Source organism: Anabrus simplex, chromosome 1 (genome assembly GCF_040414725.1).
Source record: "Anabrus simplex isolate iqAnaSimp1 chromosome 1, ASM4041472v1, whole genome shotgun sequence".
In the NCBI taxonomy this organism is placed as follows: Eukaryota; Metazoa; Arthropoda; class Insecta; order Orthoptera; family Tettigoniidae; genus Anabrus; species Anabrus simplex.
In genome coordinates, this window is record NC_090265.1 from 189689277 (window position 1) to 189713211 (window position 23935).

The 23935-nt window shown below is 34.7% G+C and overlaps 1 protein-coding gene across 1 annotated transcript in view; it reads right to left on the bottom strand.

The window, feature by feature from the left end:
* Positions 1 to 23935, bottom strand: part of LOC136885511 (intermembrane lipid transfer protein Vps13) — a 1358975-nt gene that overhangs the window by 1271532 nt on the left and 63508 nt on the right. Inside the window, exon 6 of the mRNA XM_067158109.2 lies at positions 12810 to 12929. Coding sequence (XP_067014210.2) covers positions 12810 to 12929 — 120 coding nt within the window. The remainder of the gene's footprint in view (positions 1 to 12809; positions 12930 to 23935) is intronic.

Genomic DNA, 23935 nt, shown 5'->3' on the forward strand with positions numbered 1-23935 from the left:
CTCTAACAGGAGTATTCAAGGAGGCACACTTCTGTTTCATTATAAAGACTGAGCTGTTTATTACTCTACCCCAACAAGTTTTTCAACGCTCCAGAAAGTATAATTGTGTGAACTTTTGACAAGCAGCTTGATACTGCAATTTTAGCCAAGGACATTCTAACAATTTGTATGTTTGGACAGACACCTACAATGATACCATCCTTTTATGACTTGTAAGAGCAATCAGGATCCTGATTTTTCACCATGCAGGTTTGAGCTTGAGGCTGATGATGCCCTTAATATGGGCAAAACATGTCCCTTAACATTTTGTAATAATTTTTAATTTCTAAAAAGATCTCCTTGTGTGGAATAGGTGGATATAAAAAATAATAACACTTGTAACATACTTTATATCACCTTCTTACACAAGTCCCTCACAGGGGCCATTCACCTTTCACCATTCCCTCAACTCTCCTTATCCTACAGCTTCGTCTGTAGAAGCAAAGGGGTGTTGTTAACCATACGAAAGTACGATCCCCAAATTTTAGGTTAGGAAATTTTGTAAAATAATTTATAATCATGAAAATCTTGTAATTTTGTTTATTTAGAATGTAAAAACGTAATATTATAAGAAGAATGTGTAGTTAGGGAATATTGCATATGTGCATCATTATATATATATAAAATTATATTTTGTATTATATTTTGTATAAATTTCCGTTTGGGTAAGAGTCTGTAAATATGGCCTAGCCGTAAGGATTGTGCAACCGGGAAAACAGCGACTATATCAGGAAGTTTACATAAAATCAGCTTCATGGTCCGTATCGCACTTCAATAGATTCACAATTAGTATTTATTTATTTTCCACCTAGTCGATACAATGATTGCTTAAGGCAATTTTTAATGGTCAAAAGTGGTACATGTTTCGTATATTATCAACATCTTCAGCCACATAACACTGTTTAGATGAAAAATATATAAATTGACAAAGTAATGCTTTAGAGGAAGTGTCCTTAAAATTAACATAAGATTGACAACATTAAAACAAACAAATAACTCAAGAGAAAATATATAAATTATTTCTACAATAGAACGCAGTCGTCAAGGAAACACTTGTACAGTATTCCATAGAGAATATGTCCTAATGAATATTCTTTTCTTAATAATTCATGAAAAAAGGTCAATTTATAAATTAAAAAATATATAATTTATAAGTAATTATCAAAATGAAGAAATCCAGATATCACAGTGTGGCTCTTATTATTAATGCAGATGAAAATATAACTAATTCCTAGTTGTCAAATCTTATTAAGCCTGCTTTCCTTTGGAACAGTAACTCCTGTCATTCTTTCACACTTTTGCGTCGGGTGTAATACTGATTATGCGTTCTTCCTTGCTCTTGCATTTGAGGAGGCGGAGGAACGGGGGATATAGGTGTGTCAAGAACTTCCTTGCTGTCACCTATAGCTTCAACTGAGGAGGAATAAGTTGTAGGGCTATCTGTAGGTGGAGAAATTCAATTCTTTTTTCGTGATCTTTCTCAAGCATTTTCAAATATACTAGAATTTGATAATATAATGGATTCTTATATTCTACAGCCTCATTAAGGTTATCATTTTTCTTTACAAATTGGACTAAATGAATGTATAGATCTTCATATGTGTTCATTAAGCTGCCCTTTTTTAACTTTTTTATGATGGTCAGGTCTTGTTCTATGTTGGTAAATTTATGACCTGTGGCAGTCATGTGTGATCCCATTGCTGAGAATCTTCTATGTTTTTCAGCATTCACATGTTCCAAATATCTAACTTTAAAATTGCGGCCAGATTGTCCTATGTATGTATTCTTGCATTCAAAGCATGTGAGTTTATATATTCCCGAATCAAAAAATTTATCTTTTTCCGAGAGATTTATTGTATCATGGTTGAAAATACTATGTTTCATGTTGTTATTGGTGGAAAATGCAATTTTGAAATTTTTTCTCTTAAATAAATTTGTTATTACCTGTATGTTTGGATTATTATATGTGAACTTGATATATTTTTCAGTTTTACTAGGTTCAACTGTTGATTTAGATTGTTGCTTCTCCGAAAATTTATTAATAATTTTATCAATCATGTTATTGTTGAAACCATTCAAGACGGCTTGTTGTCGGATAAACAACAGTTCTTTATTCCTTTTAGATTTAGATAAAGGAATACTAAATGCTCTGTTAACGTAACTATAATATGCTGATCTTTTCTGTGCCTCAGGGTGTAACGAGTTGTTCTTGATAGTGGTCAGTGTGAAAGTGGATTTTCTGTGTATTTTGAAAGAAAATCCTTTTTCTTGTCTTGTTGTGACTATGTCCAGAAAATTCAGTGATCTTTCTACTTCTTCTTCTAAAGTGAATTTTATATTGGAACCAAATTATTCAATATATTTAAAACTTTATTGCTATCGGTGAGTCTGTTATCTATTATAGCGTAAACATCGTCCACATAACGTATCCAAAAATCCAAACCCTCTATTTGATTAATAATTTTCGTGTGTTCCAAATAGTCTAAGTATATATTAGCCAATATTCCTGATGCAGGGGCTCCCATTGAGAGTCCTTTTTGTTGGTAAATTTTATTATTAAACGTAAAAGAATTTTGATTTAACACGAATTTTAAAACATGAATAAAGTCTTCAATTTCTGGTATGCTTACTAATTTGTTCTTCATTAAATTCTTCTTAATGATTCTGATAGTGTCTTCTATTGGAATGTTTGTATACATGTTGGTTATATCAAACGAACATGTCGTGTGAGCTGATCCAAGTTTAAAATCTTTAACTAGATTGCAAAAATCCACTGAGTTTTTGATAGGTGTTTTACAATGAAATACGTATTTACTTGATAAGAAATTATGTATAAATCTAGAAGTTTTATAAATGGGGCTATTTTTAAAATTTATGATAGGTCTAATCGGTTCTCCCTGTTTATGTAATTTTGGCAGTGCTCTCGCAGTCGGGAGTCTAGGGTTCATATTTATTAATGTTTGCACATCGTGTTCATTAAACAAGAAAGACATGCTTTTTAATAGTTTTTTAAGATCCCTCTGAATACGTGATGTCGGGTCTTTATCAACTGTACTAAACGAATTGTTATTAAAAAATGTTTCTGTTTTTTTCAATATAAACATTTCTATCTAGGGCTACAACTGTTCCTCCTTTATCTGCTTTTGTGATAATTAAGTTATTTAGCATGATTTTTTGTTTCAAGTTATTAACCACCTTGTTGGTGCCTCGAAGTGATTGTAAACCTTTTACTAAAATAGGAATTTTCTTCTTAGCTTCATACCTTATGTCATTCTGTAAATCTACAGGTAGATTCTGTATTGCTGTTTCTGCTTCAGCTAATGTGGTGATTAAATCATAACTTTTGTTTGAACTTGGCCAATTGAAATTAGGGCCTTGACTTAAAATAGAGGTTTCTTCTTCATTAAATTCTATCTCAGACAAATTTTTAATTGGAGGTGGATAAACACTATCATCAAACGTAAGATTAGGAACTAACCTTCTTTCTTCTCTATTAGATGCTAAATTTTTCAACTTAAATAATTTATTATCCAAAATTTCTTGTTTCATTTTAAGTGTGCTCTCCATTTTCTCATTGATATGTTTCTGGAAAGAATCCCATTCCAGAGGAAGCAAGTTCAGTGGTGCTGAGAGGTGTGCGAAATACATTTTCTCATTAAGAAGTTTCTTTCTCTTATACATAAATTGAATTTCTTTTTTTAACCATATTTTATTGACCTTCATTTGAGTAAAGTTATGATGATTAGAAAATATAGTTTTTCTTTGGGCACTTTTTAGAAAACTGGGAGTCAAATTATTTTTAAGGCATTCCTTCAAAAACACTATATCTTTTGTCCCTTTAGCTATTCTCACCTTTAAGTTGAGGTAGGTGTTAGCTTCTGTGCTTGCCTGGTTGGCATTAGGATTACATAAAATCAGCTTCATGGTCCGTATCGCACTTCAATAGATTCACAATTAAGTATTTATTTATTTTCCACCTAGTCGATACAATGATTGCTTAAGGCAATTTTTAATGGTCAAAAGTGGTACATGTTTCGTATATTATCAACATCTTCAGCCACATAACACTGTTTAGATGAAAAATATATAAATTGACAAAGTAATGCTTTAGAGGAAGTGTCCTTAAAATTACCATAAGATTGACAACATTAAAACAAACAAATAACTCAAGAGAAAATATATAAATTATTTCTACAATAGAAAGCAGTCGTCAAGGAAACACTTGTATAATATTCCATAGAGAATATGTCCTAATGAATATTCTTTTCTTCATAATTCATGAAAAAAGGTCAATTTATAAATTTAAAAAATATACAATTTATAAGTAATTATCAAAATGAAGAAATCCAGATATCGTTTGACATAACCAACATGTATACAAACATTCCAATAGAAGACACTATCAGAATCATTAAGAAGAATTTAATGAAGAACAATTAGTAAGCATACCAGAAATTGAAGACTTTATTCATGTTTTAAAATTCGTGTTAAATCAAAATTCTTTTACGTTTAATAATAAAAATTACCAACAAAAAGGACTCTCAATGGGAGCCCCAGCATCAGGAATATTGGCTAATATATACTTGGACTATTTGGAACACACGAAAATTATTAATCAAATAGAGGGTTTGGATTTTTGGATACGTTATGTGGACGATGTTTACGCTATAATAGATAACAGACTCACCGATAGCAATAAAGTTTTAAATATATTGAATAATTTGGATTCCAATATAAAATTCACTTTAGAAGAAGTAGAAAGATCACTGAATTTTCTGGACATAGTCACAACAAGACAAGAAAAAGGATTTTCTTTCAAAATACACAGAAAATCACTTTCACACTGACCACTATCAAGAACAACTCGTTACACCCTGAGGCACAGAAAAGATCAGCATATTATAGTTACGTTAACAGAGCATTTAGTATTCCTTTATCTAAATCTAAAAGGAATAAAGAACTGTTGTTTATCCGACAACAAGCCGTCTTGAATGGTTTCAACAATAACATGATTGATAAAATTATTAATAAATTTTCGGAGAAGCAACAATCTAAATCAACAGTCGAACCTAGTAAAACTGAAAAATATATCAAGTTCACATATAATAATCCAAACATACAGGTAATAACAAATTTATTTAAGAGAAAAATTTCAAAATTGCATTTTCCACAAATAACAACATGAAACATAGTATTTTCAACCATGATACAATAAATCTCTCGGAAAAAGATAAATTTTTTGATTCGGGAATATATAAACTCACATGCTTTGAATGCAAGAATACATACATAGGACAATCTGGCTGCAATTTTAAAGTTAGATATTTGGAACATGTGAATGCTGAAAAACATAGAAGATTCTCAGCAATGGGATCACACATGACTGCCACAGGTCATAAATTTACCAACATAGAACAAGACCTGACCATCATAAAAAAGTTAAAAAGGGCAGCTTAATGAACACATATGAAGATCTGTACATTCATCTAGACCAACATGTAAAGAAAAATGATAACCTTAATGAGGCTGTAGAATATAAGAATCCATTATATTATCAAATTCTAGTATATCTGAAAATGCTTGAGAAAGATCACGAAAAAAAGAATTGGAATTTCTCCACCTACAGATAGCCCTATAACTTATTCCTCCTCAGTTGAAGCTATAGGTGACAGCAAGGAAGTTCTTGACACACCTATATCCCCCGCTCCTCCGCCTCCTCAAGTGCAAGAGCAAGGAAGAACGCATCATCAATATTACACCCGACGCAAAACTGTGAAAGAATGACAGGAGTTACTGTTCCAAAGGAAAGCAGGCTTAATAAGATTTGACAACTAGGAATTAGTTATATTTTCATCTGCATTAATAATAAGAACCACACTGTGATATCTGGATTTCTTCATTTTGATAATTACTTATAAATTATATATTTTTTTAATTTATAAATTGACCTTTTTTCATGAATTATTAAGAAAAGAATATTCATTAGGACATATTCTCTATGGAATATTGTACAAGTGTTTCCTTGATGACTGCTTTCTATTGTAGAAATAATTTATATATTTTCTCTTGAGTTATTTGTTTGTTTTAATGTTGTCAATCTTATGTTAATTTTAAGGACACTTCCTCTAAAGCATTACTTTGTCAATTTATATATTTTTCATCTAAACAGTGTTATGTGGCTGAAGATGTTGATAATACACGAAACATGTACCATTTTTGACCATTAAAAATTGCCTTAAGCAATCATTGTATCGACTAGGTGGAAAATAAATAAATACTTAATTGTGAATCTATATCAGGAAGGATGGTTGAGGTCAGCTGAATGTGTTGCAACAAAGTGGCTTGGAAACACGGGGTACGGCCAGGTAGGTTTCTTTGCTCGTTCAGCGCGGCTTTGGAACGATCTACCCACCAACATTAAATGTAGAAATGTAAATATAGTTAAATGTTACGTTAGGAAGCACATACGGTGAGAAAATGCATGAGAATATGTGGAAGAATGAACGAGGGAGTGAAAGGTTGTATAAATGAGAAATATGTATATATTAGGCTATTCTTTGTTACTTTACCTGTAAATAGTGTATATAACTGTTTTAGTTTAAGATTTAGGTAATTATCTCAAAGGTCAGGGGGCACTACGTGTAGGGGGGCCTGTCCTTTTCCCCTGGCCTTCCATAGATACTGTAAAGGTTTATGGTAAATAAATAATGAATGGATGAATGAGACTAACGCTGCATTAAGACGGACATAGTTTACGGCGAATGAGTAAGTACCCGTTTTACATATTATTTAGCGTATGACATTAAAAATAAAAACACATAATCACAAATTAAATATACGGTACACTATGTATTTCACCATCAAGCTCTGCAAATAGTCTATACAAGAAGGACTTGGGTCAAGAAAATCTTTTGGGCTACCCTGATCAGCACTCAGGGGGCACTGTTCCACTATATGACGAACTGTTTGCTTAAGGGCACCACAGCTACATTCCGGGGAGGGAAGTTTGCCCCATTTATAGAGGAAGTCAGCGCACTTTCCATGGCCTGTCCTGATACGATTGAGGGTTGTCCAGGTTTTGCGAGGTAGGTCAAATCCTTTTGGTATACTTGTTATACAGGGGAAGTTCTGATACTCAGCTGGAGCCATAGAAGTCCATTCTTGAAACCAATCCTGCTGCAGGCTGAATTTGTCAACCAGGATTTTGGCAGTCCTTATTGGTGGATTTCTGGACCGAAGTCTGTTGTTCAAGGCGTAGGGTATATTCACATAGGATTTAACACACACCGACAGCTCGTTTTTTTTTTTTTCATTACAGTAACCACATTATTTTCCACGGTGTTCTAAATCTTCTAGTGGGACCACACTTCATGAGACTGTCAAACAAACCTGTCAAACACTCTGATATACTCGTCTCGGCAACGACTTCAACCAGGGGAAAAGGACAGGCCCCCCTACATGTAGTGCCCCCTGACCTTTGAGATAATTACCTAAGTCCTAAACTAAAACAGTTATATACACTATTTACAGGTAAAGTAACAAAGAATAGCCTAATATATACATATTTCTCATTTATACAACCTTTCACTCCTTCGTTCATTCTTCCACATATTCCCATGCATTTTCTCACCGTATGTGCTTCCTATTAGTTAACTTACGATCATTTTTTATTAATCAACTTAATAAGATAATTTTAAATCGTTCACCTTTTTACCGGCCAGTATTTTTTAGCTCCTGTGTTCTTCATAAAAAAACAGAATTCAACCTCAGCTTTTGTGTACTGTCATACCATTCTTGTCTATTGAAGTCTTGGGTTCAATATCTGACCCCCAAGAGACGCGTATGTTCAAATTTCTTACGAAGAGGATCCACTTCAGTGTCAGACATGTGTTGTTTCTAGAATTAATATGACACAAAATTCTTTATTTTTTAGACAAACATTTTAAAATGACTTTAGCATGTGTTGTATATGTTATGTCTCAACATCTTTAATTTATAACAAGTATTCCACAGTGTCATTACTTTTAAGAAATGACAATTTAATTTTTATAAGTTACTAGCTGATGTACCCGTGCTTCGCAACGGGATTCTCAGAAAGACTGACTTTGTGGTTTTCCTAGCCTGAAATCAACATAGGTCATTACAAAAATGTAAGTATGAATGTAGCGATTAAAAGCAATGCCATCATATAAAATACTCGATCAAATGGAAAGCCGCACGTTTTATCACTTTTAACGAACAGTGCTGCGGTTAGATTGCGGTGCCAATCTAAATAGTCCAAAGTTCCAGAGCTGGGATGACCAGGCCGTAGATTGCCATGAACACTCATCTGCCATTATTCCGCTAAATATGCACACTGTTCATTCCAATCAGTGCCTCGAGATTGAATAGCCCGAATGCTATGATGATCCAGTGTGTTACGTACCAGTATATCAGAAAATTTATAAACCAGGGGAATGGCATGCTAAAGAAGAAAGTTATCTAACTCCCCAGCTACTTCCCATCAATATTCAGATAGGCTGTTACACTCTGTACCACTGGGCGAGTTGACCGTGTGGTTACCGGTGCGCAGCTGTGTGCTTGTATCCGAGAGATAGTGGATTCGAACCCCATTGTCGGCAGCGCTGAAGATGGTATTCCGTGGTTTCCCACTTTCACACCAGTCAAATGCTGGGCCTGTACCTTAATTAAGGCCTAAGGCACTCGTAGCCCTTTCCTATCCTATCGTCGCCATAAAACCTATCTATGTCGGTGCAACGTAGGCCTAAATCAAATAAAAAATACTCTGTACACAGCAGTAATCCTATCTACCGGAGATTAAGGGCAACAGAAGACACAAAGCACATCACGACAAACAATGGTCAATGTAATGTTATTGTTGATGAATGTTATGAGCTTTCTATATTGTAGGCCTTCACATTTAGTTTTCTTTCGACTCTGTGATTTGTAAAATATTTTATACCATAAACTGTAGTTTCTTATTCTCCGACTTTACATACCGATTTTCATTAAATACTGTTTACCCATTTTGTCGTTACTCGGCGCTGATATGTACTTAGTAACAAAAATCCAAATACATGAATATCTTTGTGATCATAGCCAGTTCGGTAACAATGTATAAGACGTGAATAATAGGAAATTTAATACTATATAACCTTAGTTATGTAGCATTCATCGATTACACCTCTAATAAGAAATATTTGAGAATTACATTTTAGGCCTTCCCCTAAACTACCATATCACCCAGGGTGAATAAAATAATTTACAGCCTAGACTATAGCGACTTATTTCCTGACTTTGCATACCGATTTTCATCAAGGTAGGACTACTAATAACAACAATATTTGAGAATTAAATTTTAGGCCTTCCCCTAAACTACCATTTTTCTCAGCGTGAATACAATTATTGATAGCCTAGATTGTAGCAACTTATTCCCCAACTTAGCATACCCATTTTCTTTAAAATACGACCACTAATAACATAAATAGTTGAGAATTCAATTTTAGGCCTTCCCCTAAACTACCATTTTACTCAGCGTGAGTAAAATGATTTATAGCGTAGATTGTAGAGGCTCATCCCCCGACTTCACATACCGATTTTCATTAGACCACTAATAACATAAATAGTTGAGAAATCAATTTTAGGCCTTCCCCTAAACTACCATTTCACTCAGCGTGAGTAAAATGATTTATAGCCTAGATTGTAGAGGCTCATCCCCTGACTTCACATACCGATTTTCATTAAATTCTCTTCAACCGTTTTCTCGTGATGCGTGTACATACATACATACAGACAGACAGACAGAAATTACGGAAAACTGAAAAGTGCATTTTCTTGTTACTATGGACATGACTGATACAGAAATACCATTATTTTCAAATTCTGAGCAATGTACAGACAAAACTCTTATTTTATATATATATAGATAAGTGATTATGTCCTCTGACCAATGCTCGTTTTAAGATTAAATAAAGCTGATGATGCCCAATAAAAGAAGGGCAAAACATGTCCCTTTAAATTTAGTAATTCCTATGTTTATTTAACCACATAACAGCAGAATCAATTGTATTGAATAGGTGGGGTAATAAAAATACTCCTTTTGTAAACTTAATGACACAACAAGCCTCTCGAGACAACGTGTGTAATGAGTAATGAGATATACTAACGCATAGTTCTACAAGTTATTTACATGAACAAGGTGTTATCATCTAAAATTATGTTTTCTCTTTGACAACATTTGAATACCAAGTGTCTTAACGGACTGGCAAATTATAGCTAAAGATCCAAATGCAACCGTAAATATGACATGATGATTTGAATATTAGCACATAAACAGATCAACAAAAAAGTGTATCGAATGATTGCTATAAGTTTATTGCTATTTTATTTAGCACACAGTGTAAATAAGTGTTTCAAAAGACGTCAATAACATGACCAAACTTTTAATTAATCTTTTATTGTTAAAAAACTATGTATTAATGTCTTACAATGTCAATTTTAATTATCAAGTCCTTCCTCAATTGTGTGATTAATGTATTTTATGGCTGAAGATGACATTTAAATGTCAAAACTGGTACCATTATTAAATAAACGTAAATAATATCTTATGCAACTCTTAATTTGTATTGAAAAGGCTGAACCTTAAAAAAAAACTTTGCAAGGGGTCCCAGGTTCGATTCCCGGCCGGGTCAGGGATGTTAGCCCTTACTGGATAATTCCGGTGAGTCAGGGGCTGGGTGTATGTTCCATTTCATCATTAGAATTCATCATAGGTAGTGTCCCATCTTAATAGATGCGCAGATAAGCATCTTCACTTTACAATGGCGAAAAATGAAAGTATCCTCCTATTCAATACATCATATATTCCGTCATTAGACGGAGTAAACAAGTTCAGACATGTTTCGGCTCGTTTGAGCCATCTTCAGTGAAAAAATGAGGGGGGTTGGAATAATTATTTACATAATATGAGTTGAAAAAATGCTAAAAAACATAATGAAAGCGCAAATGAAAAAACAAACAAAAGAGAGCCTAGACGGAAACAAAATAGTACAAATATACAATATTTACATCAATATGCAGAACAAAACAACTTATTGCGACAAAATTCAGTGAAACAGGTGTTAATTTGAAATAATAATTGATACTAAAAACTGCGTTAACCTAAGAAACAAGGGAATGAGGAAACAAATGATGCAGATGGAAATGAATAATAGTAGCACATGGTGGGGTTGTGGACCTCATAGTTTACAAATTATTAGTTTATAAACGACAAAACAGTTTGAAATCGCTGTCAAAATCCTAGTGGAAACCCATCACATCAAAATGGTCAGGAGGAGAGCGGGAGCAAACATTTTGAGAGAAACCAAGCCTGAATTAACCTGCAGGCGAAAAGCCTGTGATAAGGAGAAAAAACACCTTAAATTTAAGGCTTCAGAAATAGCAGCATTCTTAATATCTTCTCAATCTAGCGGTCCCTTTCTTCATTATTGTTTCATAATGTTGGCTGGTGTTTTGCCTTATCATAGAGGGGTCGGAAGGGCTGCATATAAAAATATGAGAAGCTGTGTTAGGTAGAAGACAGATGCATAGTAAATTGTAGTAATCTAGTGGAAACCGTCAATGAAGTTCTAATGGTGTGCAGTAGGTGGTTGTCCTCTCTAGTGGCCTGGCTTTCTCAAAGTAACCAAAGAACTTCATTGACGGTTTCCACTAGATTACTACAATTTACTATGCATCTGTCTTCTACCTAACACAGCTTCTCATATTTTTATATGCGGCCCTTCCGACCCCTCTATGATAAGGCAAAACACCAGCCAACATTATGAAACAATAATGAAGAAAGGGACCGCTAGATTGAGAAGATATTAAGAATGCTGCTATTTCTGAAGCCTTAAATTTAAGGTGTTTTTTCTCCTTATCACAGGCTTTTCGCCTGCAGGTTAATTCAGGCTTGGTTTCTCTCAAAATGTTTGCTCCCGCTCTCCTCCTGACCATTTTGATGTGATGGGTTTCCACTAGGATTTTGACAGCGATTTCAAACTGTTTTGTCGTTTATAAACTAATAATTTGTAAACTATGAGGTCCACAACCCCACCATGTGCTACTATTATTCATTTCCATCTGCATCAGTTGTTTCCTCATTCCCTTGTTTCTTAGGTTAACGCAGTTTTTAGTATCAATTATTATTTCAAATTAACACCTGTTTCACTGAATTTTGTCGCAACAAGTTGTTTTGCTCTGCATATTGATGTAAATATTGTATATTTGTACTATTTTGTTTCCGTCTAGGCTCTCTTTTGTTTGTTTTTTCATTTGCGCTTTCATTATGTTTTTTAGCATTTTTTCAACTCATATTATGTAAATAATTATTCCAACCCCCCTAATTTTTTCACTGAAGATGGCTCAAACGAGCCGAAACATGTCTGAACTTGTTTACTCCGTCTAATGACGGAATATATGATGTATTGAATAGGAGGATACTTTCATTTTTCGCCATTGTAAAGTGAAAACCGTCAATACGGAATGATTCTAATATCTTGTAATGATAAGCATCTTCGGAAACCAAACACCATTATCATTACCTCCTTTCTCACAGCCATCGTAGGGGGTTACAGGGCATATAATCTCCACTGTACATTGCCCCTACAGGTAATTCCTTTCTTTGTGCCGTTTTTCCTCCCCGTCAAGCTTGTTTAAGTCTCCCGGCTTCATCAAGGGGGCCATCCTGAGATGATTATCTTAGGTCAAAAATAAATAAGTGTAGTACTCACCTATAGCCAGTTGCTCCATCACCAAGATGAGAAGAACTTTAGGTATATTATATCCCGATCCATCATCCTCCGGCCTAGGGTTAAGCTGTAACTTGGCTGATGAATTGATAGGACCCAGCACTGAAGAAAGAAAGAAAAAAAGAAAGAAATGCATACATACGTTACATCATATTACACAGTTAAACACACACTGAATCAACCACAAAATCTTCTCAGGATCTTTAATACTACATGCTGATACAGTTATCAAGTAACGAAAATTATCTTCCCATCTGCTTTCTAAATCCGGTCTTGTCAACATAACTCCATCTTCGTCCGTTCTTCACAAAACTAGTTTTAAAATTTTCAATTTTCCTGTTTTTGGAAGTACTGTGCCAGTATGACTCAGCAAATAGGAAGTTCTTTGGACTATTGGAGTGTTCCATCTGCAACTCATATCATCTTTGCTTGCCAACAAGCCCAACGTCTACTTCTGATGTCTACACCGACAGCTTGTCAAGCAAGATTTTAAATAGCATGTTCTGTGTAAGGTCACAAACTTGGCACAAATACTGATCCATTTATAACTGTACCTTTTAACACCTAACAAGGACAACACTTCAGTAAATAAATACAAGCCTGGTTAACAGTGGAACAGTGGAGCAATGTTTCACATTGTAAAACATGGGCAATGGCAAGAAAAGAACATTAATACTATATACACTGGGCCTAAGTATAATTCAACTTTCACTTACAACTCATGAAGGCTGTGTATAGATACAGTGAAAACTTAACACCGAACTGACACTGCGCAACGTTGAATGCCGAGGTAAGTTGCCACTGAAGAAAACTGGAGGTGGTGGTAAGGGAGGGGTAGAATGAGGAGGAATAGAAGTTTGTTTATTAGTTTAAAAAAAAAATTTTTTTTTTCTACTTTTATTTTTACAGTTTGCTTTATGTCGCACTGACACAGATAGGTCTTATGGCAACAATGGGATAGCAAAGGGATAGGAGTAGGATAGGAAGCAGCCGTAGCCTTAATTAAGGTTCAGCCCCAGCATTTGCCTGGTGTGAAAATGGGAAACCCCAGAAAACCATCTTCAGGGTTGCCGACAGTGGGGTTCGAACCCACTATCTTCCAAATGCAAGCTCACAGGTGCTCGACCCTAACTACATGACCACTTGCTCGGAAAAAAGGATTTATCAACTCCTCGTAATGTATATTGATTTTCTCAGAAATGAGTTAAATTCAATTTAAATTTTTAACTTCAAATATAAATATCTTCACAAATATTAAGCAACAAACTTTTCTGAGGTCTATGCAAAATGACAGATCATTACTCAAGGAAGTGTAAGAATGATTAAAGTTCACTCAATGCCAAAAATGTTTTATGCTTCTTGGCACGATCATGCTCCTGATTCCGTATCTGAAAACTTTAACACCTCTGACCAAACTAGCAATGCATTTTTCACATTTTAATTTATAAACTCCTGAATTCAAGTATTTATTTAATATATGTTAATGGTGCAAGTACTGTAACAAAAATTCATAATTTTGCTAGCTATGTTGAATTTTCGCCTGGTATACATGTTATTATATTACTATGAAATGTAAGTAATATGTATTGCTTTTTTTTTTTACTCATTTACTAAAATGGTACAGGTTTTTTAACAATTTATTAGTAATTCTATTTACATCATTTTTTTTTTTTGCTATATAAACAGTATTAATTTCACATTTGTTATCCTTGATGGAAAGGTGAATTTTCATAGCTCTATTAATCAAACTATCAGGAATTCTGGTAGACATTTACATAGACAATTGGGCAGTGTTATGCATCAAGCGGATTGCGTCAAATCTTAGTTTTGAGGAAAACGCGTTCAAAGGTTTTCATATTTAAACCCATCTTAGACGAGATATTTTAGTCAAAATAAATAAATATTTGGTACAGTGACATAATGTGGTACGTATAATGCGGTCATTCAGAAGAAAACTCATTCAGTGCAATATTTTCCTTGTTTTACTCAAATTCAACTTAGCCGTATTTGCAGTTTGCGGGCCGAAGATAAGCATCAAGCGGCTAAGCACCAAACTGTGGTGGTTAACTTACTAATGCTCAGTGCTACAGAAATTTTAGTTATACAACAACATGTTAAGTGCCACTATGTGAGATTTTGTTGTTAAGCACCAAGAACTAGCAATAGAATATTAGGTTTTCAATGCCTATTACTATTTTATTATATAAGAATTTCACAGAAACATACAGGCAAATAAGTGTCGAACTCATAAAACAAATAGCAAAAAAGAAATGGTGGTATCATTCATATATTCTGACTACAAGATGGGGAATCGAACCGACATCCTTCCAGCTACATCTTTACCACCTATGTTAGCACACCTACTTCAAGGCCTAAGTACATGACTTACATTCAATTATTAACTTTTCCTTGATGTATGTATTACTAAACTGCTTGGTGAAATTAAGTTACTTACATCCAAACAGCCAACTGTACATTTATAGTGTGGTACAGAAAAAACAAGCATGCACTAATGATAATGCACTGTAGGCCCTATGGCAATAACTCATACTACATACCTGTGATATATGGGAGGATGTTAGTGAACACTAAATACCACTTGGTGAATCAATCCTTTGAATAAGGCAGATAGACGGCTGATGTGTAACTTGTAACCCCGTATTATGATAGTGGCACTTATGTTTTTCTTCTGTTACAGCTGTTTAATCTTAGCTCCACAAGTATCTGAGCAGTTAGATCGACTCTTTATGCGATAGATGGTATCAGTATTCTGTTTTTCTTTTTTAAATTGTCGCTTAGCTCTTTGATGCATAACACCGTCCAATTTGGAAAATGCAAAAATAAATATATAAGAGTTTTGTTTGTACATTGTTCAGAGTTAAAAAAAGAATGGTACTGCTGTAAGTATCTTGTAAGGAAGCTCCTACCTGTTTGACCGAACACCCTGAAATATAACTGATTTTCAGCCATAGAACACCAAATGGATGATACTAACCATAAGTTCACTAATATCAACCAAGACATGAAAATTCTCAGAGTCATATAAAAAGGCCCCCTGCTCAATATTAGGAAAATTGTTTCATCCATTTGGAAGAGTTTGTCAATCCTAAGTTCAATCTAAATGAAATTTCAGAGAAATCAAAGATTTTAATTTGACCTTTCAACCGCACCATCATTTTATGGTACGTTTGCCTTTTCTGAAGTCTTCACGTTCCTAGCGAACTCTTGTGTTTATGAACTGTTACTCTTTCCCATCATGTGTTGTTACCACTATGTAATCTTTCCTTATTCTGGTAGATGGCATCTCATACGTTAGCATAGGTCAAAGCATTTCTTTTCTGCCCCGTCTTGTTCGGTTATTCTTTCTGGTTGTTAGGGTGGGGAGTTTTGACTTGAGAAGATGGAAGGATTGGATTTCCAAGTCGCCTTTGTGGCACATAAAAGATATTTTAACAGATTCAAGATGTCTGTACACATCTCGGCCTTTCGAGAATGTTAATTGCTTATGTAATCGAGGTATTCATTTTTCTTTAATCTTCTCTTGGTTTTATTATTGCTTCGTTCTGTGCTCACCATGGTTGGGTTAGAAAGTGTACCATTACGTTACAGTTGAGATGGTCATTAACATGGAGATGTAGGGGATAAAATGGCGCGGAGCAGCTTCAGGTAGCGCAAATATATATGAAGTGTGTCCATGTGGCATGTTGATCACAATTAGAAGGCGGAGACTTAAAAAGTCCGGCGAGAAAGAAAAGAGTTTCTTAGATAGAACAACTATGGTCCTTAAAAAATAATTGAATTCATTCTATTCTTAACTACTTTGTAAGAGAAGATCGCATTTAAAAAGACAGCAATTTCACTGCGAGCTAAGAAGAATATTATCAAAGTGTGAAAGGAAAGCCGAGAGATAATATACACTCGAGCGAGGGATCTAGTTATTTACACCTGCAAAAATAACCCAAGACAAGAGGAAAACGTATTCACTTCGTTTAAAAATATTGAAATAAAGAAAAGCTACGGAATAGTGAAACATTGAGGAGAAAAAGAGCCAGTCGCATTATAATAAGTGGCCGTATACTGTCAGAAACTGCAGAGAAAATATATTCAGAAGCTCTAATCAACATTCAGTAGGCGATATATTTGACGAGAACAATCCTATTTGGAAATATATAGATATTTAGAGCACTATCTATGAGTATTAAGAAATACCAATAGCAATTCATACGTCCTAGAAAGCTTAGAATGGAAGATCTTGATATGTATTCTGCTCGATTAATGTTGTCTTCTTATTGCATGGACACCGGAGTCATGATGAAGCACGCTTAAACTGGTGGAGGAAGACTACCTGAGATGCTTTAGCTCAAGTCAGACTGCCAAAACCGATGCCCAGCTATGTCATAAACGGGGACCAAGGTTGATTGCTCAGATATGTCATAAGAAGCAAACTGGAGCCAGCAGCTGACCAGTCGAGACGAGAGTGATAAGTTTCCAAATTACCAGTAAGCTATTTGTAGTTGTTGAAATATAATAGTAGGAATGCAGAATTGCCTACAAATAAATTATATGTGCCAGTAAGTGAATATCAGTGCTAGATTTTAAGAGGTTAGCCGCAAACATGTGCCAATAAGAGTAATAGTTATACCGTGTTCATAAGATGATTTCAGGTTATTGTAAACACATACGGAATGTGAATATCGATATTTATGTACCAATCTACTCGGAAAGATCATTTAGCGTTGAACCAGGCGAGGTTAAGAAGAGAGTCTGTGAATTACGGAGTAAAACCTGGATATTTGAAAGACCAGATCGGCAGACATGACCATTCTGACTGTATTATAAGAAGAAGTAGATTAAATATTAGGAATTTGCCGTTAATAAGGAGACTTTGTCGTCGATGGACTAGTAAACCGTAACAAAGAGGTTGTTTAGAAGAAATGAGATGAGAATTTATATATGCAGATGAGTCTGGAAAAAGAGATATATGAGAATTATGAAGTAATAATAGTATTGGGATATATTAATTGTTCCTTGTAGAATGGTTGGAAGATGTTGTTATGGATTTATGTGTTAGTTACGGTTATTGTATGGTAAATAACACCGCAAGCAGCGAGGTTAGGTAATGCTCATATGAATATAGAGGTACAGTCCAGGTGATTAATGGTCGATTGGTAGTATCTACTTGAGAGATTATGCTAGGTTAATTGAATCTCACATACGTTATGGAGTAGATATAGGGATATGAAGGGACATCGTCTTACAGAGCAAACGTTTCACAATGTGAATATAGATTAGTCAATAGAATTACAACGTAATATTGGCACAGCAGGAAATGATATAAGATTTTATTTTAATTACAGTAGCACGTAAATATGTAATCACACAGCACGATTTTCATAGTTTGAACTGATTGGTAATTCTATCAATGGCACTGACTGATAAAATATTTGATTTCTTGACATACACGAAAGAATATGATGATAATTTACTTAATATTAGTGTAGACAAAGTTATTTAAAGTCTGATGACATTTTGAAACCATACTTAGGAAACTTATTGTTTATCTCGTGTCTCGAAAAAGTTACTACGAAAATCCAAACAAACTAAATATGAAGAAACACTACTCCCTCCTGAAATAAAGATTCAATCCTCATTTCCCCCATGAAATATTTATAAAATGATGAACTGAGATGATTCAACAAAGTAATAACGAAAAGTTGTGAATGAAAGGTTATAATTTACCCAGTTTCAGCTATGTTAATGGAAATAATTTATGTTTTCAAGTTAAATATGTAACGTAACTGCATTTTCTTTTCTCTACAGCCCTCAAGTTGATTTTATTTTATCTTGATATCATATTAGCATGCTAATAAATTAGATTTAGGATAATTTCTGAGATTTCTTTCTGAGAATAGGTAATAATACGTAATCATAAGGTAGCATATGTGCCAATAGTAATAATTTATGGTAAGATATGAGCGATATCATGGATAATTGCTTGGTTTTGGGGGGTTGAATGATTAATATGCGGATATCTTTACTCTTCAACGGAACCTGCGATCACATTAATATATTTTGAGGACTAAGTTGATATATTTTTACCCTGAGTAGCTAGCTGGAACATATACTTCCAACCACCGTATTTGACTTACGCAATTAACCCCCATTCTTGAGAAGATTAATGAAATAATGATAGGTGGAAGGGTGTAAAAGGATTCCCTCATTACGTGTGTTTCTAATTTTATTTGTGTGTTAACTTTGATTTTCCTTTACCGATTCACTATGTTTGTTTTGAGAACAGAAGGTGACACGGATTCATATGTGTGTGTGTGTTCGAGATTGTTTGCTGTGTGCCAGCCGAGACCTTTTACACATGTCGCTTCGTTAACATTCCGCTTGAGTTCATGTTGTATTATTTTATCGCGTGTTCTGTATAATTCATGTCCACTTCATAGACTTGTGACTAATGTTCCTGGAGAGAAACTATTTATAGATTTCTTCGGACCTCTAGTAAGATCCCAGAATGGACATATCGACATACTATCAGTCATTGATGGTTTTTCTAAGTTTGTTTGGCTGTTCCCTGTCCGGAAAATGAACTCTGCCGTCACCACTAAATTGTTATCCAATCAAATTTTTGCCATTTTTGGACCTCCCAAGACATTAGTGTCAGACAATTCCTCTGTCTTCACCTGTACTAGTTTTCAGAATAAGTGTTTTTCGTGGGGTATTAAGCATATCCGTCTTAGCCCTCAGCACCCTCAACCGTCTCTATTCGAGAGATTCCATCGTAACCTCAAAACATGTTTATCTGCCTTTCACCATAATAACCAATCCCGTAGGGACTCCTGTTTGTCTTTTTTCAGCCTAGGTTTCAACACCGCTGTACATGAATCCAGCCAATTCACGCCAGCCGAACTGTTTCTGGGCAGAATCTCAAACGATCCGCTTATGTTGCAGTGGAATATCGAATATCTCTCCGCTCCTTCCCATCACCTGAGTGTGGAAGAAAAATGGAAAATAGCTTCTGATCATCTGATAAAAGCGAAGAACAAGGTGGCTCTGAGGTATAACAAGGGGAGGAAACCGGTCCCTTTTAGTGTTGGAGACCTAGTTTTAATAAAGAAATTTCCTGTCAGTTCCGCCTAGGACCATGTCAGCGGGAAACTATGTCAGAAATGGTCTGAGCCAAACAGGATCGTTAAATTACTGGGACCTGTGACGGACGAGCTGGAGGACGTCACTACGCACGACTTCTCCAAAGCCCATGTATCCTTGTTAAAACCATATTACCCAAGGAAACCGTAACATACATTTTACTTCATTTTTACTGAGTTATCATATTGTTTTCTGCATCTACCATGTGAACTTCGATTATGTCTTAGCGAGAAAATGGTATATTCAGATCTCTTTCTGTTTCAGGAATAGAAAACTGTTATCTTCTTTAAGAAATCAGATGAATAACATAGATTATTAACGACAAAAGGAAAGCCAGGAGTCGAATCGTAATATATGGAGAAAATGAAGTATGATCATATTCGACATGCACATGTTTATACGCTTCACTGGAATGCAACACACTTCAGGTCTTAAAAGACTCTGCTCTTCATCGTTTCCTTGTGTTGACCTTAGTGATAGGACACGTCTACATGTGTTTCTGAAGGAAAACGTACATTCTTAAATATGTACCCCCTTTGTATTGTACTCATGTACCGGTGCGCGCACATTTAGTTTAAGCTTCAGCCTTCAAGTAAAATGAATTCTTCTTGTCTGATCAGCAAGACAGAATTCATTTTCAAGGGGGCACTTAGAATATTTCAACCACACCATATCATTTTATGATACGTTTGCCTTTTCTGAAGTCTTCACGTTCCTAGCGAACTCTTGTGTTTATGAACTGTTACTCTTTCCCATCATGTGTTGTTACCACTGTGTAATCTTTCCTTATTCCGGTAGATGGCATTTCATACGTTAGCATAGGTCAAAGCATTTCTTTTCTGTCCTGTCTTGTTCGGTTATTCTTTCTGGTTGTTAGGGTGGGGAGTTTTGACTTGAGAAGATGGAAGGATTGGATTTCCAAGTCGCCTTTGTGGCATATAAAAGATATTTTAACAGATTCAAGATGTCTGTACACATCTCGGCCTTTCGAGAATGTTAATTGCTTATGTAATCGAGGTATTTATTTTTCTTTAATCTTCTCTTGGTTTTATTATTGCTTTGTTCTGTGCTCACCACGGCTGGGTTAGAAAGGCTTCCCTCATTACGTGTGTTTCTAATTTATTTGTGTGTTAACTTTGATTTTCCTTTACTAATTCACTATGTTTGTTTTGAGAACAGAAGGTGACACGGATTCGCGCGCGTGTGTGGGTGTGCGCGCGCATGCGCGTGTATGAGATTGTTTGCTGTGTGCCGGCCAAGACCTTTTACTCATAACATAAGAATGATACTGAAGCCTCCACCTTATCAATACATTTAATTATATACTATTAATCACAGTAATCACAGTACCGGTTTCGACACCTCTAGGGTCATCCTCAGCTGCCATATACCAATATAGTTATTAAAACATCACATTGGAAGGTATTGTACATACATGAAAATTGACCCAATTTGACAGGCCGTTTAAAATAAGATGTATGTTAAAATGGTAAAATAAATCCTCTCTTCTTCAATTATAAAAAGATTACGTAATGTGAGAGGCATGTCACTACAATGTTCCTGTTGATTTGGTAAGCGTAAACTGAGATTTGTACTATTGTGTATACACTGATGTTCATAGAGTAATCACTATTTTACGTTAAAACTTATAATTAATTATTAAAAACATTTCGACATTTTATTCTTCTGGTGATTATGTTGCTTATTACACGATGTCCTTCTGTTGGTAGTATGTGTATCTTGAAGTGATCCGGACACTGTCTATGAAGAAATAGGTCGTAGTTTAATGTTCGGTTCGATGCATTGTCTATGTACTATATTCATAGTATATACTAAATACTGAGTTAATAGTAATGCGTATTGTAAGTATAAAAATTTTGTTTAGTTTGCGACGTGCACCTTAATATGACGTCGTATGCTATGTCAAGTGTCAAATGGTTTATATTTTTAATATCTTAAATGATAGCGTGTAGGCTTCTTCCTATATGTTGTAGGCTGTGATATCTGTAAATAGAAATGAATTGTGTAAGAAACGGCGTTTAATAGATTTGTAAAAAGTAAAGTTTTGTGTATATTGTACTTACACTGGGTGTTGACACTATGTGCGTTGCACGGCAGCACGTAGAGTTCTGTTACGTGTTAGTCTAGGGCTGCTGCTCGCGACTGTAGAGGGGAAGTTAGGAGGGGTAGGAGGAGCGGCTGTAGGGGGAGTAGGATTAGAGTGGGAGGTATCTTTAGGCGGTTCTTTTATATGTATGGGATGTTGTTTCTTAACTCTTTTTAGATAATTGCTTTTTAGGAGGGGAATAACTGCGTCAAAAAGGATATTGGTTTTTTTTCTGTAAGTTCATTCAAGTTAAAATTTGGATTGACGTATTGGTCTAGGTTTATGTAAAATTCTTCCATGATGCTGAGTAAGGGGCTCTTGGGGTTAGTACTTAAGATTTGCATGTCATTTTCAATATTTGTAAAGTTGTGTTTATGGTCTTTGATATGTTGTCCTATGGCTGAAAAATGTCTATGTTTTATTGCATTGATGTGTTCGTTATATCGTATCTGGAAGTTCCTCCCAGTATGTCCTATGTAACTGGCTTTGCAGTCGTTACATTTCATACATACATACATACTGAATCATTTCCCCAATTACGTTTGGGTCCCTTACTCAGTATAATGGATTCTGATTCATTGAATGTTGTGTTTGTTAGATTTTTCATTGGTGGATGAAATACATGTTGATTATTATTAGGTCTGGTCAAGTGTTGTCTGTTGGGTGCATTATTCTGTGTGTCCTGGCAACGTGATTGTTTTAATGCATTTAACTTCTTGTTTAATGTGTTCTGCTTTTGAATGGCTATATTTTTTATTTTTTCATTAGTTATTTGCCAGAAGTTGTCCCAATAACTGTCTGGTAGGTCATGAGAGGCTTTCAGATGTGTTTCGTAAAGTTGTGTATTGAGTCGTCGTCTTTTCTTGTACAAGAATTTGATTTCTTCTTTTAGCCAAATTCGGTTAGTCTTTTTCTGTGTATTACGGGTTTGGTTAGTGTTCATGTGTTTGTTGTATTTTTTGAGAAATTTTGGTGTTAGACCGTTTAATAGGCATTCTTTTAGAAAGGTGATGCTTTTAACTACATTTGTGATTTTGATTTTTAAATTTAGATATTTATACGCCGTTCTTTTTGCCTGGTTGGCTATGCTATCATAATCTATAAGCTTCATTTCCGTATTGATTGTAGCTACAACATAAGAATGAACCCAGGACTACCTACTGCTAAAGCATACCCAAAGATTCATAAAGACAATATTCCAATGAGACCCATAATAAACTATAAACCAAGTCCTACTTACAAATTATCACAATTTATCCAAACATTTCTCAAAAAACATTACGTATTTTTAGCTAAAAACAAACAATAAGAAACTCAGAATTCTGCAGTATCACTATAGACTAGCATCATATGACATAATAAACATGTACCCCAACATACCCACGCAAAAAACCATAAAAATTATAGAATCTAATCTCAAAAACCACAGCAAACTCAGTAATTTAGAAATAGAAGAGTTCATAAAATTACTTCACTTTGCTATCAACAACAATTATTTCAAATTTCATGACACTATATATCACCAAAAAGGATTACCTATGGGATCCCCAACATCAGGTATATTAGCTGAAATCTATATAGATCACATGGAACACCAAGAAATCCAAAAACTAGATAATATCCTCTTCTGGTGCAGATTTGTAGATGATGTATTTGTTATAATAGACAATAGACACACTAATGAAACCAAAATTTTAGAACAATTAAATGGAATAGATCCCCATATAAAATTTACCATGGAAACAGAAAACAATAACACCATAAACTATCTAGACATATCTATAACCAGGCACAATGACCATTTAACATACAAAATATATAGAAAGCCCACTCACAAATCCAATAC